The sequence below is a fragment of the Oncorhynchus tshawytscha genome, linkage group LG07 (assembly GCF_018296145.1).
Source record: "Oncorhynchus tshawytscha isolate Ot180627B linkage group LG07, Otsh_v2.0, whole genome shotgun sequence".
Classification (NCBI taxonomy): domain Eukaryota; kingdom Metazoa; phylum Chordata; class Actinopteri; order Salmoniformes; family Salmonidae; genus Oncorhynchus; species Oncorhynchus tshawytscha.
In genome coordinates this window covers 13,518,798-13,538,697 of record NC_056435.1, presented here as the reverse complement: position 1 = coordinate 13,538,697, position 19,900 = coordinate 13,518,798, and the positions used below count along the sequence as shown (strand labels likewise).

Genomic DNA, 19,900 nt, shown 5'->3' with positions numbered 1-19,900 from the left:
GTGGCAGTGTTTCAATGGCCCCTCCGGACTTCCGCTGGGTCTCAGGATAGGAATGCTGATCTCAAATCAGTACCCCCTGTCCATGTAATCTTATGCATTATGATCTCAGCACTCCTATACAGGCTCTGATGTATTATCAGTTTAGCCTTTTAGTCAATAATGAATTAATAGATAACATAGACAGCAGGAACCTGATCCTAGATCAGTACACTTATTCTGAGAAGCTTTATGAATATGGCCCCTGATGTAGGATTTGCAAAATAAATTGTCCATAATGAATAAGATTACATAGACAGCAGAGACCAGATCCTAGATCAGCACTCCTACTTTGAGACGTTTTGTGATTGCGGGCCAAGACTCAAAGGAAGTCATTACGCTGTAATTATGGGAGAAGAAGACTCCAACATCACTGTCATTTGGGTAACACCATAAGGGTCTCATTTAAAATGGCACCCTATTCCCTATGTAGTGCACTACTTTTGACTGACCAGGGCCCACATGGCTCCGGTCAATAGTAGTGCACTGTAAAGGGAAGAGGGTGCCATTTGGGACGCAACAAATATGTCAGCAGATTCTGTAAACAACAGGTTTGCAGAACAGTAAAAGAATGTCCTGAATCTGTATTCCCTCTCAGTTTAGCTTATGTTGATTTTTCAGAAAAAAAGAGCCAAAGAAGGGGAAGGAAAAGAGGAGCCCAAACCGTTAAAGCTCAATGCTAACTTGTCTACATTACAGTGATAAATGTTTCAACCCCTGAAAAGACAGACTTGCAATTTATCTAAAGAGCATTTCAAATCTACTACCACAGAGTCTCTGTATAGGACTAGATATATTCAATGCTGTGCTCTTCCCATAAGCGTGTGTGGAGTTGCCACTAAGGTAGCCTACCACATTTGTGTTTGCTGTCTGTTGTTGCCAATGGAAAATGCTTCTTTCCTTGGGAACTGGGACTTTATAGAATACAATTACACTATTGTTGGTACTTATGTTAAGTTTTCCCATCTCTGCCTGCCGGTGCAAGACGAAAGGCAAAAACTCCCACCAACAACACCCAATTAATTAACTGCCTAAAACCCCTGACATCTGTGAGCAATTATGAATGGGTGGCATTTCTGTAAAAGGTCACGGTTCCCTATGAAATTAAAAATGATCCAACAGAATTTTAACGTGGGAGTTGAAGATTGCACTTCCTGCAATAAAGCTGTCATAAGAATGACACGATGCCACTCTGAGGTGTAGGGTGAAGTTGCCCCTAGTCTACGGTCGTGGGTCAGTTTGGCATTTCCCCCACTAACGGTCAAGGTTATGATTGGGGATGGGGAAGCTGATCCTAGATCTGCACCTAGAGGAAACTTCAACTAGAACTCATGCATTACATTTTTAGAATTAATCTATCTATATATCCAAGCTCCTCTTTCATGCATCATGGCAAAGCCAAACCTGCGATTCACGCTTATTCCGTCTTTATTAGCATTGGAATATATATTCGTAATAAAGAGATACTGGACTGTTCTCGCCGAAAACAATTAGTATTTTATGCAGAATGAGTGGCAATATATGAAGGCATAACCATGTTTGACTGTCACACAAGGTAAATAGGCATAGGCTGATTAAAGATTGTGTTTGAGGGGGGGGGGGGGGGGGGGGGTGTCATTCAATCCTACACGCTTGAGAAACCCATTTAGCCTACATTTTACAAGATGAAGAAGTTTAGTTCTAAATTATATCAAACAAACTCCGTGCTCCTTGAACATTTAAAATAGAGGTTCATGGATGTTTTGTAGAGAGGGGATGGGTGGACATGTTGAGAGGGGCAGATTGGATATTGTTTGGTTTCTGACTAGGGTCGTTGGTAAACAATGTTTTAAAAAAAAAGTATATTTCCTCTCAAAATGATCGTGTACACGACATAGACCTATATATATATTTTTTCATTTTCAAAGTGGTCGTGATGGTGGGGGCGGCGGCGTCTTTTATGCCGGAGAGATGCGAATGTTATTGAGGTACTTCCATCCCTTTCCCCACCCAGTCAACAGAGTCATTTGAGAAAATAGCTTGATGCGGGGGAGGGGAAGCGCTAGGACCCACTCCAGGGGAAAAGAAGAAAACAGCGAGGAAAGAGTGAAGGATACACTATCAGGGATACGAACACATGGAAGAAGAAACGAATGAGACTTTTCATTCTGATTTGAGCAATTTTATGACTGGAGCAAAGATCCATTCATGTGCGTTCATGGCTCTCTTCGATTGTACTTTTTAGAGAACTCCGTTTAATTGCGCATATCAGCGAGGTTTCGGCGAGCGACTATGTCCCATAGTCTTTTTAGGCGCATATCGATGGAAAACGCGGACGTCGTCGTTTGGGAATAACTGTGAGCAACATTTAGAACAAGTAGGCCTATGCTATCAGTCGATATGGGAAGAACAGAGGCAGCGGGGTGGAAATTCCTACGGGACTCTCTCCTACTTTGTCTTTTTACCGGTAAGAGTTCGTTCATTTGTCCCTGGTTCTCTAGGATGCTTTATAAGTCTTTAACGTGCGCAAATGTTTTATTCTCAGCAAAAGTGTTCCTTTAACAACGGGTTACTTTTTTTGATTAGGCTAATTGTGAATGTGAACTCCTCAACCCAATGCATGGATGGTTTCACAACGTAAACGAACGGTAGCTATATCGCAAAAATACGTGCTTTAAAGTAGCCGGTCACTAACTTAGACATACTGCCGTTAATTTACTCAATGGTAAAAGAGTCCCTGGGTAAATAAAACTACTGTAGTTTACTGTACGTGTCGCCACTTCTACAACGAACAACAATTCGCATAAAACTTGACATCAAATACATAGAAGAAAAAGTGTGTGCGAGCTTGTGGGAGGGGGGGTACAAGCCTTGCTCGGCGCTAGTCGCAGAACTATACTGTCATTGTCCCCAGCGTAAAAAGCGACAGGACGTGGAGGTAAGGAGCTAGACCTCAAGGGACCACCCATATAGACTCCCATCGTTGGATGACATGCACATTACAGTAGTTACACTCCACACTTCACAGGGAGAAATATGTTTGCAGCCCGAATGGCGCCCTATTCCCTACACAGTGCACTACTTTTTGACCAGAGCCCCATGGTCAAGGCTGCTATTATAGGCCCACACAGCCTTTTCAGGGTTGGAAAATACAATCTGCCATCAGTTTGGAGGGATGTGTTGAAAATACACCAGCTTTTGAACAAAGTGAGAATAAGGCTGGAATGAAGATGGAAATCCTTGAACACACACACAAACACACACCAGTAATTTGTGGCAGTATGCTTGAAGGTTGAGAAACAGCAGGGCTGTGTCTGGGTTAAATTATCTGGGGGTTGAGGAGGGCAAACACCTAGATGTAGGACACACGTCCTTTAGACAGACAGTGTGCGTTCAACTACTCTATAAATAATAATCAAATACAAAACCACAAGGAGTGTTTCCAAATGTCCTTTATTTCAAGTGCTTTCTCATTTTGAGGCCACTCTCCCAAAGCCACCCCCTTCATCTCAAGTTGTCACGTATCCATGTGTCTCCACTGAAGGACTCTCACCACCAGAGGCCGGATTCACAAAACATTACTTACGAAAAAAACGTAAGAGATTTCTTCTTAAGAAGGTTTTGTGAATCCAGCCCCAGCTCTCCAGGGCCTCAGAGTGCCTGTAACCTTCAGTGCTTCATCTTTATCGTGCTCACATACACACACACAGGTTTACACATTTTTATATTACATTTAAGTCATTTAGCAGATGCTCTTATCCAGAGCAACTTACAATGAGTGCATTTATCTTAAGATACTGTAGCTAGGAGAGACAACACATCACAATCGTGTCAGGTACAGTTTCCCTCAACAAAGTATTTATCAGAAAAGTCCGTTCAAGTGAGAAAAGAGGAGTGCCTTTTTTTTACACTCACTCACACACACACACACACACACACACACACACACACACACACACACCCCACCCCAACCAAGGCTAACAGGGTATACAAAGGGAAAATCTTTGGTGAGAGAGAGGTAACGGCAGGTTCAGACTAGTGCGGAGAGAGAAAGAACACAGAGGTGAAGTTAGTGAATAGTGTAGTTGACTAAAAGTATACACTTTCACATAAAAAATATATATTTTCTGAAATTCCTTGGATGATCTCCATTCACATAACCCTGTTGTCACACAACTCATCTTATTGTTATCACCCTTTTTGTTGTGTTGTGTGCTTATCGGTTGATGTTTAGCTCCCACTCTACAGGATGAACACCTTTTAAGACTTAATAAGGCTTAATAAACCCTCTATAAGGACTATATATTTCCACTTATCAAATACCTTAGTTCTTGTTTTTTGAGTTTAAGTGCAATTACTCTAGTGAAAAAAAACTCTTAAGTTAAAGCCTTGATCTTAGTGACATTTCCATGTTTCGAAAAGGTTCAATTAAGCAAAAGACAAAGTTTAAAGTGTATCTACCGATGCTACTCTCCATTATGTTTTGAACCTTTTGTAATATGAAAACAGCATTGTGATTTTGCCCTTTAAAGGGTTTTGGAAAATCTTGATTCCAAAGATCACACTCTACCTTTCTCTCAGCATATTAGATGCAGGGTGTGTGTGAGTGTGTGCATGTGTCCGTAGTAGAGGTAGGTGTGAGTGTGTGTGTGTGTGTGTGCGTCTCCATATAATGTATTGCATCTCTCCTGCAGGTCACAGTGAGGCCCAGTGTGATGGCTGTGTGGAGTACTGCTGTGAAGGCTCTCCCCCTTTCTGCTGCTCCTACTACGCCTTTATGGGAGATGTCCTCTCGTAAGTATACACACATATGCTCACACACAATGTCACCTTCTATACATATGCACATACTCAGTCACCCTCAGTCGATAAACACACACTAACCAACTACACACACACACACACACACAATCACTTCTCCTCCACTTCACCACCTGCCCTTTCCACATGCAGTGTATGGCCCCTCTGAGAGATTTGACCTTCGTCATTTGGCTCAAGACAGCTGGCCTCTCGCTTTCTCAGTCCTCCTCACCAGTCCAGCTATGGAGTATAACACATGCTACCTGCTACAGTCCACCAATGAAGAGGATAATGGTATTAAAGTGTTGTGTAAGCATGGAACATTAATTAATGCCACAGTTAAAATTCCCAAATTCACCATTTTCACACCATAAAGTTGATGCTAAATAAGTGGGGGATTCACAAAAAAGTGCTATTGAATAGGCCCATTGAATGTGGACTCATTTTATCTAGCCATATAATGTAGCTCTTTCAAGGCCATGGTTGTCATAAGGTAATGGGGGGGAATAATGGTTCCTTGTCTCAAGAGAGATATCTCATCTCATTCTACAGCTTCTCCACAGCCTTTTAAATGGATTTTTGACCACATACATACATACACAAAAGCACACGCACATGTACACACATATACACACACACATACAGGTCTGAGTCATATAATCAGATGTTTGAGCAGATCTCCATGGTTGCACCACAGACATGTTTGGTCATTCATCTTAAGATAGCTAGGTGAGACAACAACATATCACAATCTTACTGCACCGCTGCTTGGACTCCACCTGGCGATCTGTTCACCGTTTGCCCTAGCCTGACTCCCCCTGTCTGGTCTCCCCGGTCTGGTACCCCCCCCTCTCCCGAGCTTTTGCTCGCCTCCAGCACACATGCACTGTTGGGGCGAGTGACTCTGAATTTACAATGGCTAGCCCCAAGTCGTTATATATTTTATTTTTTTCTTGTGCATTTTGCTATGCCGTGCCTTGATTGTATTACTGTTGATGATATCTGGAAATGTGCATGTACACCCTGGCCCATCTACTGTTGCTAGCCCCAATTCTGACTTGGGCTCTGGTATCTGCTTCACTGATTTCTGCTCCCGTAAAAGCCTGGGTTTTCTGCACGTTAACACTAGAAGCTTATTACCTCAAATGGATAAATTGGAAGTGTGGGTTCACAGCTCCAATCCAGATGTGTTGGTCATTACTGAGACATGGTTAAGGAAGAGTGTTTTGAATACTGATACATTCTGGTTATAACCTTTAAAGGCAAGACAGATCTTCCAAAGGTGGGGGAGTGGCAATCTTTACCAAGGATCACCTTCAGTGCTCGGTTGTCTCCACCAAGTCTGTCCCCAAACAATTTGATTCGCTGGTTTTAAGTATTAAACTTTCAAATAGCTCTTTGTTGACTGTTGCTGGGTGATATCGTCCTCCATCAGCACCAGCCTGTACCCTACCTGCCCTAAGCTCTCTCCTGGCCCCTTACACCAAGTCTGAATTTGTCCTGCTAGGTGACCTAACCTGGGACATGCTTAAACCACCTGACCAAGTCCTAAAGCCATGGGACTCCCTAAATCTTTCTCAGATTATTACCAATCCCAGAAGGTATGACTCCAAACACCCAGAAAAGGCTACAGTTCTCTCTGTAACAGTTCTCGCTCTGTGGGTCTAACCCAAAGATGTTCTGGAAAACTGTTAACGACCTGGAGAATAAACCCTCCTCCTCACAGCTACCCATGTCCCTTAAAGATGATGGTGGGGTTGATACTGACAAGAAGAACATGGCGGAGCTCTTTAATCACCACTTCATTAAGTCAGGATTCCTACTTGACTCAGCCATACCTCCTTGCCCATCCAACGTTTCCTCATCTACCACTCCTTCTAATGCGACTATCCCCGATGCTTCTCCCTCTTTCCCCCCTGCCCCGCTACAAAGTTTCTCCTTGCAGGCAGTCACTGAGTCCGAGGTGCTAGTAGAGCTCCTGAAACTTGACCCCCCAAAAAACATCTGGGTCAGATGGTTTAGACCCTTTCTTCTTTAAGGTTGCTACCCCTATTATCGCCAAGCCTATCTCCGACCTTTTTAAACTGTCTCTACTTTCTGGGGAGATTCCCATTGCTCGGAAGGCAGCCACGGTTCGTACTTTATTTAAAGGGGGAGATCAAGCTGATCCTAACTGTTATAGGCCTATTTCTATTTTGCCCTGTTTATCAACAGTGTTGGAAATACTTGTCAATAATCAACTGACTGGCTTTCTTGATGTCTATAGTATTCTCTCTGGTATGCAATATTATACCTGCTCAGGTTATGGATGTGTCACTGCAACCTTAAAGGTCCCCAATGATGTCACCATTGCCCTTGATTCTAAGCAATGTTGTGCTGCTATTTTTATTGACTTGGCCAAAGCTTTTGATACAGTAGACCATTCTATTATTGTGGGCCGGCTAAGGAATAAGGTGTCTCTGAGGGGTCTTTGGCTTGGTTTGCTAACTACCTCTCTCAAAGAGTGCAGTGTATAAAGTCAGAAAATCTGCTGTCTCAGCCACTGCCTGTCACCAAGGGAGTACCCCAAGGCTCATTCCTAGGCCCCACGCTCTTCTCAATTTACATCAACAGCATAGCTCAGGCAGCATAGCTCAGAGTCTTATACTCAGTTGGCCCCTCCCCGAATTTTGCTTTCTTAGTGTCCAACAAGCTTTCTCTACCTTAACCCTGTTCTGAACACCTCCAAAACGAAGGTCATGTGGTTTTGTAAGAAGAATGCCCCTCTCCCCACAGGTATGATTACTACCTCTGAGGGTTTAGAGCTTGAGGTATTCTTTTTATTTATTTTTTTATCCCAGCCCCCATCCCCGCAGGACGTCTTTTGCCTTTTGCCTTTTTAGTTAAATAAAGGCTAAATAAACGTTAAAAAGCACGTTTTCCCTCAACAAAGTAGTTTTTAACAAAATGGCCTTTTTGTGGGAGGCGGTGTCTGTGGGATTTATTTAAGATACTCTTTAAAGAGGTAGGGAGGTGAATTGAAATTCCATGCAGAATTGATTTGTGAGAAGATTCATTGGATGAGATGACTTACCAGCAGCCACGAACTAGAATGAAAAGGTGAGCATTCAGTCAAAGTGACTAACGTGTTTGTGTGTGTGCATGCATGTGTGTATGTGTGCGCTTTCTAGGGGCACGGCGATCTCAGGCATCGTGTTTGGTGTGGTGTTTCTGATGGGAGCGCTGGCGGCCTTCTTCCTGTGTGTGTGCATGTGTGTGAAGAACGGGCGAGGGGCCCAGGTGGACGTGTTCAACACCTCCTACATCAACACTGTGTCCCAGGGCTACCCAGGTAAGACTGATCTAGGATCAGGTCCCCTATGTCCATATAATCTTATTCATTATGATCTGAAATGATAAACTGATCCTAAGTCATCTTTCAGGGTCCATATAGTTTAACGTTTTATTAGTCAAATGCACAAGTACAGTGAAATGCTTAAAGGTCCAATGCAGCCATTTTTATCTCAATATCAAATCATTACCAGGTAACAACTAAGTTCCTTGCTGTGATTGTTTTCTATTCAAATGGCAAAAGGGAAACAAAATGAGCTTCTTACCAAAGAGCAATTTCTTAAGCAAGAATTTTGCTAGGACTGTCTGGAATTGGTCTCAGTGGGGAGAGGAAAACTGAAAAAGATCTGTTATTGTCAGAGAGATTTGGAACTCTTTTTTATTAGACTTTTAACTACACTGAACAAAAATATAAACACAACATGTAAAGTGTTGGTCCCATGTTTCTTGAGCTGAAATAAAAGATCCCAGAAATGTTACTCTAAATGGGCATTATCATCATTTTCACATTTTCACAGTATTATTCCATATACACTGCTCAAAAAAATAAAGGGAACACTAAAATAACACATCCTAGATCTGAATGAATGAAATATTCTTATTAAATACTTTTTTCTTTACATAGTTGAATGTGCTGACAACAAAATCACACAAAGATTATCAATGGAAATCAAATTTATCAACCCATGGAGGTCTGGATTTGGAGTCACACTCAAAATGAAAGTGGAAAACCACACTACAGGCTGATCCAACTTTGATGTAATGTCCTTAAAACAAGTCAAATGAGGCTCAGTAGTGTGTGTGGCCTCCACGTGCCTGTATGACCTCCCTACAACGCCTGGGCATGCTCCTGATGAGGTGGCGGGTGGTCTCCTGAGGGATCTCCTCCTGGACAGTCTGTGGTGCAACGTGGCGTTGGTGGATGGAGCGAGACATGATGTCCCAGATGTGCTCAATTGGATTCAGGTCTGGGGAACGGGCGGGCCAGTCCATAGCATCAATGCCCTCCTCTTGCAGGAACTGCTGACACACTCCAGCCACATGAGGTCTAGCATTGTCTTGCATTAGGAGGAACCCAGGGCCAACCGCACCAGCATATGGTCTCACAAGGGGTCTGAGGTTCTCATCTCGGTACCTAATGGCAGTCAGGCTACCTCTGGCGAGCACATGGAGGGCTGTGCGGCCCCCCAAAGAAATGCCACCCCACACCATGACTGACCCACTGCCAAACCGGTCATGCTGGAGGATGTTGCAGGCAGCAGAACGTTCTCCACGGCGTCTCCAGACTCTGTAACGTCTGTCACATGTGCTCAGTGTGAACCTGCTTTCATCTGTGAAGAGCACAGGGCGCCAGTGGCGAATTTGCCAATCTTGGTGTTCTCTGGCAAATGCCAAACGTCCTGCACGGTGTTGGGCTGTAAGCACAACCCCCACCTGTGGACGTCGGGCCCTCATACCACCCTCATGGAGTCTGTTTCTGACCGTTTGAGCAGACACATGCACATTTGTGGCCTGCTGGAGGTCATTTTGCAGGGCTCTGGCAGTGCTCCTCCTTGCCCAAAGGCGGAACTAGCGGTCCTGCTGCTGGGTTGTTGCCCTCCTACGGCCTCCTCCACGTCTCCTGATGTACTGGCCTGTCTCCTGGTAGCGCCTCCATGCTCTGGACACTACGCTGACAGACACAGCAAACCTTCTTGCCACAGCTCGCATTGATGTTCCATCCTGGATGAGCTGCACTACCTGAGCCACTTGTGTGGGTTGTAGACTCCGTCTCATGCTACCACTAGAGTGAAAGCACCGCCAGCATTCAAAAGTGACCAAAACATCAGCCAGGAATCATAGGAACTGAGAAGTGGTCTGTTGTCACCACCTGCAGAATCACTCCTTTATTGGGGGTGTCTTGCAATTTGCCTATAATTTCCACCTGTTATCTATTCCATTTGCACAACAGCATGTGAAATTTATTGTCAATCAGTGTTGCTTCCTAAGTGGACAGTTTGATTTCACAGAAGTGTGATTGACTTGGAGTTACATTGTGTTGTTTTAAGTGTTCCATTTATTTTTTTGAGCAGTGTATATAAAACACAAGAAAATCACATTTTTGACTGCACTGGTCCTTTAACCCCTTACACTTGTGAAAATTGGCTGATATGGATAGGGACAAATTTATATATATTTTTTTAAAGAATAACTATACATAGCATATGCATGAGCATGGTAGCAATTGAAAGAGAACACTTTGGAGATTATGGGGAAATTTATCAGACCAAAGGTGAGGACAAAACCGTTCACCTTACACGAGACTGATTCCAAACATTACACTGTTTATTTTACGTGCATCTTACATTTACTTTACTTTCCATTGAAATGACGTGGAAACATCAGTGTGTGCCCCGTCGTCAGCTAAGTTATAAAATACGATCTTACGGTGTCAGGCTTTCAAAAGGCACCGACAAATAGTAATTTTGATGCACATAGAAGGGAGTCATTAGTGCATTCAGGTGCATGTTTAAATAACACTAAAAATGGAACATTGTACACCAAATGCCTGTTTGCTTAAGACTGATGCCATGCAAGCGCTTACACATGCATACACACACTTGCATTGAAACGAACACGCCTGCACACACACGGGGGCACACATACACAAATGTAAATATTGCCACACGTGCACACAAACGCATACAGTTGGCCTTGCTGTCGTGATTTTTGTTGTCTTTGATGCCTTTTTTTTGCGTTGCTGTTTTTTGTTGTTGTTTTCCTTTGTTTTTGTATTTTTTCTCTTTTGTTCTTTTTGTTGGTTGTTGGCGCATTGGGTCTGTCGGTGGTGGTTTTGGTTGAGTTGGAGGGGATGGTGACGGGTGGGGCGTGGGGGAGGTTTTTCGAGGGGACTTGTGGGGGTTTCTTGGATGGTTGAGGGAAGCTCTCGAGGGGAACTGTGGGGGATCTTGGAAGGTTGGAGGCCTGGTGTTTGGGAGCTTGGGCCGGTGGCCGAGAGGTCGCTGGTTCGGGTCTCCGATTTGAATGGGTGGGGATCTGAATGCCAAGAGAGTTCAAAGCTGTCATCAAAGCAAAGAGTGGCTACTTTGAATAATCTAAAATCTAAAATATCTTTTGATTTATTTAACACTGTTTTGGTTACTACATGATTCCATATGTGTTATTTCATAGTTTTGATGCCTTCACTATTATTCTTCTTCAATGTAGAAAATAGTAAAAATAAAGAAAAACCCTTGAATGAGTAGATGTGTCCACCAAACTTTTGACTGGTACTCTACAGTCAGTGCATATAGTCCTTGGTTGGGGTGGGCAGCTATTGTCTATCTGTATTGAAGTCCCATTGCTTGGAAGTCTCATAAGCTGCCTCGGAGCCTGTTGGTACGAGACCTGATACTCTGGTACCGCCTGCCGGACGGAAGAAGAGAGAACAGGGGTGGCTGGAGTCTTTGGTATTTTTTAGACCTTCCTCAGACACTGCTTGGTGTGTATGTCCTAATCTTATTCATTATGGTCTAAAAGGTCAAACTGATCCTAGCTCAGCACTCCTACTCTGAGACGCTTTATGAACACAGGCCGTAAAACTGCTCCTCCACTAACTTGCTGAACAGAAAATTACCCGGCCACCAATTTACCCATTTCCCTGCAGTGCAATGATTCCACCAATAGAGGACATTGCTCCTCCACCAATGATCAACACATACTGAAGTCTAGAACGTTTCTACCAGTGGAGGCTGCTGAGGGGAGAATGGCTCATAACAATGGCTGGAATGGAGACAATGGAATGGTATTGATACCATTCCATTGACTCCAGTGGAGTCTGGTGGGAGGAGCTATAGGAGGACGTGCTCATTGTAATAGCTTGAATGGAATCAATGGAACGTGGTTCCCATATGTTCATTTTGTGTTTTTATATGCGTTTGATATGAGCCTGTCCTCCTATAGCTGCTCCCAACAGCCTCCTCTGATTGACTCCATTCCAGCCATTACTATGAGCCGTCATCTCAGCAATCTCCACTGGTTTCTACAGCCCCAGCAAAACAGATACAATGACATAGCAGGGTCTGTTGTACTTCTATGTTGTATGTGTGTTTTGGCAATCTTTATTTATCCATCAACTACTGATAACAAACATGCACTTTTCTCTCTCTGTGTCTGTCTGTCTCTCTCTCTTTCTCCAGGACCCCCACCTCCCTACACCTATGACTATGAGATGTACCCTTCGGCCATGCGCCCCCCTCCCTACACCCCCACCCCACCTAGGACAGACAGCTACTCCCCTCCCCCTCCGTATCCGGGCTATAATCGCAAATGACTTGAAGACAAAATGGAGAGTCCTGACCAGGCTACTTGCCTTTCTGAAGGAGCACATCATGGATTAAGCTTATGCAGTGTATTAGCAGGGAAAGATGAGACTGTACGCATATCCTTTCGAACCCCTGGGTCACTTAAAATAACTGCATGTGGACTGGACCACTTTGACCTTTTCTTGTGGGTATGACTGGGTCAATTAAACTGATTGGTGTTTTGTGTGTGTGTGTGTGTGTGGGGGGGGGTGAAAACCTCTGAATCACTTAAAATGACTGTGTGGACTGATCCACTTTTGAACATTTGATGTGGGGGTCAATCCAACTGATCAGCTTGTCGGGGGTGAAAACCACTAGTAGTATTTGACTCATATTCTATGTCAATGAATATGAGTGAGGGGACAAAGTACGTAACTTTATTTGAAGATGTGGATCTTTGTTGTACCATTTCTCTGGTAGAGATGTCTGTTAGCTGGCTTTCCTTTAGGCCAGGTGCTCTTCCCTATCTTATTTCAACAAGGCAAAGGAGAGAAAACTGTAGCCTAGTCCTAGATATGTTTGTGCTCTATTGCCAATTCTTTATGTGGCAATGACCTGAGGACATGGCGAGACAGCACAAACAAATCTGGGACCAGTCAAGGAAAACTGTGTAAAACTATGAATTGTACCGTAGAAACAGGATGGTAAACATACGGCTCCTTGGTGAAGTTTCCCCTAGGTACAGATCTAGTATCAGCTTCCCCTTCTCCCAATCCCAACCTTAACTATTAGTGGAGATACTACAAAACTGACCCAAGATCTAACATCTAAATCAAACTTTATTTGTCACATGCGCTGAATACAACAGGTATAGACCTTACTGTGAAATGCTTACTTACTGGGCCGTACGCACTACCCTCTGTAGCGCCTTACGGTCAGATGCCGAGCAGCTGCCAAAGCAGGCGTTGATGCAACCGGTGAGGATGCTCTTGATGGTGCAGCTGTATACATTTTTGAGGATCTGAGGACCATTGGCAAATCTTTTCAGTGTCCTGAGGGGGAAAAGGTGTTGTCGTGCCCTGTTCACAACTGTCTTGGTGTGTTTGGACCATGCTAATTCGTTGGTGATGTGGACACCAAGGAACTTGAAACTCTCGACCCGCTTCACTACAGCCCGTCGATGTTAATGGGGGCCTGTTCCACCCGCTTTTCCCTGTAGTCCACGATCAGCTCCTTTCTTGCTGACATTGAGGGAGAGGTTATTGTCCTGGCACCGCCAGGTCTCCTATAGGCTGTCTCATCATTGTCGGTAATCAGGCATACACTGTTGTGTCATCGGCAAACTTAATGATGGTGTTGGAGTCGTGTTTGGCCACGCAGTCATGGGTGAACAGGGAGTACAGGAGGGGAATAAATACACACCCCTGAGGGGCCCCAGTGTTGAGGATCAGAGTGGCACACGTGTTGTTGCCTACCCTTACTACCTGGGGGCGGCCCATCAGGAAGTCCAGGATCCAGTTGCAGAGGGAGGTGTTTAGTCCCAGGGTCCTTAGCTTAGTGATGAGCTTTGTGGGCACTATGGTATTGAACGCTGAGCTGTAATCAATGAACAGCATTCTCACATAGGTGTTCCTTTTGTCCAGGTGGGAAAGGGCAGTGTGGACTGTGATTGAGATTGCGTCATCTCTGAATCTTTTGGGGCGGTATGCGAATTGGAGTGGGTCTAGGGTATCCGGGATGATGCTGTTGATGTGAGCCATGACCGGCATTTCAAGGCCACTTCATGGCTACCCACATGAACGCTACAGGCGGCAATCATTTAGGCAGGTTACCTTCGTTTCTTTGGGCACAGGGATTATAGTGGTCTGCTTGAAACATGTAGGTATTACAGACTCGGTCAGAGAGAGGTTGAAAATGTTGGTGAAGACACTTGCCAGTTGGTCCGCGCATGCTTTGCGTACACGTCCTGGTAATCTTTCTGGCCCCGGCGACTTTGTGAATGTTGGCCTGTTTAAAGGTCTTGCTCACATTGGCTACCAAGAGCAGTATCACACGGTCGTCCAGAACAGCTGGTTCTCTCATGCATGCTTCAGTGTTGCTTGCCTCAAAGCGAGCATAAAAAGCATTTAGCTCGTCTGGTAGGCTTGTGTCACTGGGCAGCTCGCGGCTAGGTTTCCCTTTGTAGTCCGTATTCGGTTTCAAGCCCTGCCACATCCGACGAGCATCAGAGCCGGTGTAGTAGGATTCAATCTTTATCCTGTATTGACACTTTGCCTGTTTGATGGTTCGTCTGAGGGCGTAGCTGGATTTCTTATAAGCGTCCGGATTAGTGTCCCGCTCTTTGAAAGCAGCAGCTCGAGGCTTTAGCTCGACGCGGATGTTGCTTGTAATCCATGACTTCTGGTTGGGATATGTACGTACGGTCACAGTGGGGACGACGTCATTGATGCACTTATTTATGAAGCCGATGACTGAGGTGGTATACTCCTCAATGCCATTGGATGAATCCCAGAACATATTCCAGTCTGTATTGAGCGGGTCAATGGTACTTCCTGACTTAGTTTTTGCTTGTAAGCAGGAATCAGGAGGATAAAATGGTCAGATTTGTCAAATGGAGGGCAAGGGAGAGCTTTGTATGCTTCTCTGTGTGTGGCGTAAAGGTGGTCTAGAGGTTTTTTTCTCTCTTGTTGCACATTTGACATGCTGGTAGAAATGAGGTAAAACGGATTTAAGTTTGCCTGCATTAAAGTTTCCAGCCACTGGGCGCATCGCTTCTAGATAAGCATGGTCTTGTTCATTTATGGTCTTATACAGCTCATTGAGTGCAGTCTTAGTGCCAGCGTCGGTTTGTAGTGGTAAATAGACAGCTACGAATAATATAAATGAGAACTGTCTTGGTAGATAGTGTGGTCTAGAGTAGAGGTCGACCGATTATGATGTTTTTAACACCGATACCGATTATTGGAGGACCAAAAAAAGCCGATGCCGATTAATCGGACGGTTTTTATTTATTTATTTGTAATAATGACAATTACAACAATACTGAATGAACACTTATTTTAACTTAATATAATACATCAATAAAATCAATTTAGCCTCAAATAAATAATGAAACATGTTCAATTTGGTTTAAATAATGCAAAAATGTATGTGCCATGTAAAAAAGCTTAAGTTTAAGTTCCTTGCTCAGAACATGAGAACATATGAAAACTGGTGGTTCCTATTCCCAGGTAAGAAGTTTTAGGTTGCAGTTATTATAGGAATTATAGGACTATTTCTCTCTAACATTTGTATTTCAAATAACTTTGACTGGATGTTCTTATAGGCACTTTAGTATTGCCAGTGTAACAGTATAGATTCCGTCCCTCTCCTCGCCCCTACCTGGGCTCGAACCAGGAACACATCGACAACAGCCACCCTCGAAGCATCGTTACCCATCGCTCCACAAAAAGCCGCGGCCCTTGCAGAGCAAGGGGAACAACTACTCCAAGTCTCAGAGCGAGTGACGTCACCGATTGAAACGCTATTAGCGCGCATCCCGCTAACTAGCTAGCCATTTCACATCGGTTACACCAGCCTAATCTCGGGAGTTGATAGGCTTGAAGTCATAAACAGCTCAATGCTTGAAGCATTGTGAAGAGCTGCTGGCAAAACGCACAAAAGTGCTGTTTGAATGAATACCATCGCTCAGTCAGACTATCAAATATCAAATCATAGACTTAATTATAACATAATAACACACAGAAATAGGAGCCTTTGGTCATTAATATGGTCGAATCCAGAAACTATCATTTCGAAAACAAAACGTTTATTCTTTCAGTGAAATACGGAATCGTTCTGTATTTTATCTAACGGGTGGCATCCATAAGTCTAAATATGCAGGTTTAAAAATATATACTTCTGTGTACTGATTTTAAGAAAGGCGTTTATGGTTAGGTACAGTCGTGCAACGATTGGGCTTTTTTCGCAAATGCGCTTTTGTTAAATCATCCCCCGTTTGGCGAAGTTGGCTGTCTTTGTTAGGAAGAAATAGTCTTCACACAGTTCGCAACGAGCCAGGCGTCCCAAACTGCTGCATATACCCTGAGAAGTGCAAGAGAAGTGACACAATTTTCCTCGTTAAAAGAAATTCATTTTAGCAGGCAATATTAACTAAATATGCAGGTTTAAAAATATATACTTGTGTATTGATTTTAAGAAAGGCATTGATGTATATGGAGCAACGACAGTCCTTTTTCGCGAATGCGCACCGCTTCGATTATATGCATCGCAGGACACACTAGATAAACTAGTAATATCATCAACCATGTGTAGTTAACTAGTGATTATGATTGATTGATTGATTTTTATATGATAAGTTTAATGCTAGCTAGCAACTTACCTTGGCTTCTTACTGCATTCGCCTAACAGGCAGGCTCCTCGTTGAGTGCAATGTAAGGCAGGTGGTTAGAGCGTTGGACTAGTTAACCGTAAGGTTGCAAGATTGAATCCCTGAGCTGACAAGATAAAAATCTGTCGTTCTGCCCCTGAACAAGGCAGTTAACCCACCGTTCCTAGGCTGTCATTGAAAAGAAGAATGTGTTCTTAACTGACTTGCCTAGTTAAATAAAGTTGTAAAAAACGGTGTCCAAAAATACCGATTTCCGATTGTTATGAAAACTTGAAATCGGCCCTAATTAATCAGCCATTCCAATTAATCGATCGACCTCTAGTCTAGAGCTTATCATAAGGTACTCTACCTCAGGCAAGCAATACCTCAAGACTTCTTAATATTAGACATCGCGCACCAGCTGTTATTGACAAATAGACACACACCCCCACCCCTCGTCTTACTAGACATTGCTTCTCTGTCCTGCCGATGCATGGAAAATCCCGCCAGCTCTATATTATTCGTGTCCTCGTTCATCAACAACTCAGAGAAACATAAGATATTACAGTTTTTAATGTCCCGTTGATCATATATCATCCATTTTGTTTTCCAATGATTGCACGTTGGCCAATAGAACGGATGGTAGTGGAGGTTTACTCACTCGCCTACGAATTCTCAAAAGGCCCGACCACCGCCCCTTTTTTCTCTATCTTTTCTTCACGCAAATTACTAGGATTTGGGCTTGGTTCTGAAAAGGCAGTATATCCTTCTTGTCGGACTCGTTAAAGAAAAAATCTTTGTCCAGTTCGAGGTGAGTAATCGCTGTTTTGATGTCCAGAGTTATTTTTGGTCATGAGAGATGGTAGCAGCAACATTATAAACAAAATCTACAAGTTCAAAAATAAGTTACAAACAACGTTAAAAAACGAACATTTGGTTAGGAGCCCGTAAAGCGCCAGCCATCCCCTCCGGCGCCATTGTCCAGATCAGCGTCTAGGGGCAACTTCACCCTACTCTGAGCAGGGCTGCCTATATGTGCACAGTGAAGACGGGTCTGGGCCTGCTCTCGGAGGACTGAGGAATGATGAAATGAATCCTATGATGGTGTTGTTTCTCAACAATCTTTCAGTATTGTTTATATGTTGTCGATATGAACATGTTCAGGATGAAAGTTAAGTTAAAGTTTCCAAATCATATTGTCTACTCTGCCTCAATAAATACCCAAGAAAACCTCTAAACTCAGTACACCAGTCAATGGCCGTGTGTGTGCATGCACGAGCACGTAACCACGTGTGTGGGAATCGGTAAGTGTGAATGAGTGTATACCATATCAGTGAGTGTATACCAGAGAGGATGTAGAAGGGAGAGAGCACAACAACAAGTCCAGCCTAGACATAATTTGTGCTCCAGATTCAAGTAAAAGTAAGCCTCTGCATAAGGGCTATTTGAGATGGTCATTCTGCTCACACAAAGGAGGAAGACAGCCAGCACTTCACTGCAGTGAAATTGCTAAGCAAATCAACCCTTTTATTCAATGAGGGGTCATGCAAGGCCATTTTCCCACTCCTTCAAAATGGCTCATATTGAAGATTAATCCAATTTGTATTTCCAACGGAAAGATATTCTACCTCTGCCATATTATTCAGCTCCGGGGTGAAGTTTCCCCCTAGGTACAGATCTAGGATCAGCTTTCCCTCCCCAAATCCTAACCTTCGCCATTAGTCTGGGGGGGGAAATTATCCAAGATCAGTGTCTGGGCCTAGGAGCAGCTTCACCCTACACATAGTATTCATGCAGGCAGCTCGATTGGTGCCTCGGATCACAACAGGTAGGCTAATGCTGGTTATTGAGGTCATAAATAGTGCACTATAGGGTGCCATTTGAGACACAAACCTAAGGTCATCGGAGCTGGTATTGACCATTGGTGGTTTTTGACATGTGCTTCATGTCAAATATGTGTCACATGGCTATGAAATTGAAAGTGAGTTTGAGCACATTTCTTTAATCTTGAGAGCCATTTCTATAATACTCAAATTTAAATTAATTGTGATTGAAATTAATTATGCCTACTCAAATTTGCACCATGAGCTGTCCATTTCTGACTGGTTGTGCTGGGTCTGCTGTTTCAAGGTTCAGCACCACAATGTAAGTTGTGAGGTCAACAACTCTAATAAATACATAATATGCAAGAAACATATTTTATAAATTAAATTATAGTGGTAGCAATCTATTAAAGCTATTTCATCTCCGTGCTCTCCTCAAACTAAACAGAACATAGGTTATTCCTCACAGAAGAGAGGTTTTTGGACTAGGCCTAATCATAAATTATTTTCGGAAGAAACCTTTGACTGTGAAGGTGCACTGGAGACCTGGTGCGTAGAGCCATCTCACGGTGAGTGCGAGTAGCTGGCACAGGACGTACTGGGCTGTGGAGGCGTACTGGAGACCTGGTGCGTGGAGCCGGCACAGATTTGACCAGACTGATAGCACGCTCCTCAGGACAAGTGCGGAGAGCTGACTCAGGTGGTATTAAACTGATAACACGCTCCTTAGGGCAAATGTCGTGCATCTTCCACCAACTCAACAACTCTCCCATTTCTCTCCTCTAAATTCTCCCTCATCTCACTGACGGTCTCTGACTCTCTCCGTTCACTCTCCTCCAGTTTCTCCCTCTTCTCCCTCACTCCTCTGCTCCGCCGACCACCCCTTGTGCCCCCCCCCTGTTTTTTGAACTTTCTTTGTGGCCGCGAACCCTGGCGTCGTCGCTGTCCTTCCTTCTCTGAAGTGCGCATCACCAGTCCGGTACCACCTGTGCCGGCTCCACGCATCAGGCCTCCAGTGCGCCTCTCCAGTCCTGTGCCAGCTCCACGCACTCGCCCTGAAGTGTGTGTCACCAGTACCGGCTCCACGCACTAGGCCTCCATTCCATCGGTGCTCGGTCCAGATACGGAGTCCAGTCCCGCTCCATGGTAGGAGCCTTCCTTGACACCGTGGTCCAGTCCAGGCAGTGTTCAGCCTGGGTCCATGGCTGGATCCACGAGATGAGCGGGTTCTTCGGCCCGCACCAGAGCCACCACCAAAGCTGGTGGATCCGCGAGCTGAG

General features: G+C 44.1%; 1 protein-coding gene across 1 annotated transcript; it reads left to right on the top strand.

The window, feature by feature from the left end:
• The first annotated feature begins 1,978 nt into the window (after positions 1 to 1,978).
• On the top strand, positions 1,979 to 13,504 carry cyyr1 (cysteine/tyrosine-rich 1). The gene is made up of 4 exons (XM_024428239.2): positions 1,979 to 2,482; positions 4,710 to 4,809; positions 7,986 to 8,146; positions 12,324 to 13,504. The coding sequence occupies exons 1-4, from the start codon at positions 2,401 to 2,403 to the stop codon at positions 12,455 to 12,457; spliced, it is 477 nt and encodes a 158-aa protein (XP_024284007.2). The 5' UTR covers positions 1,979 to 2,400; the 3' UTR covers positions 12,458 to 13,504.
• The last annotated feature ends 6,396 nt before the right edge of the window (positions 13,505 to 19,900 follow it).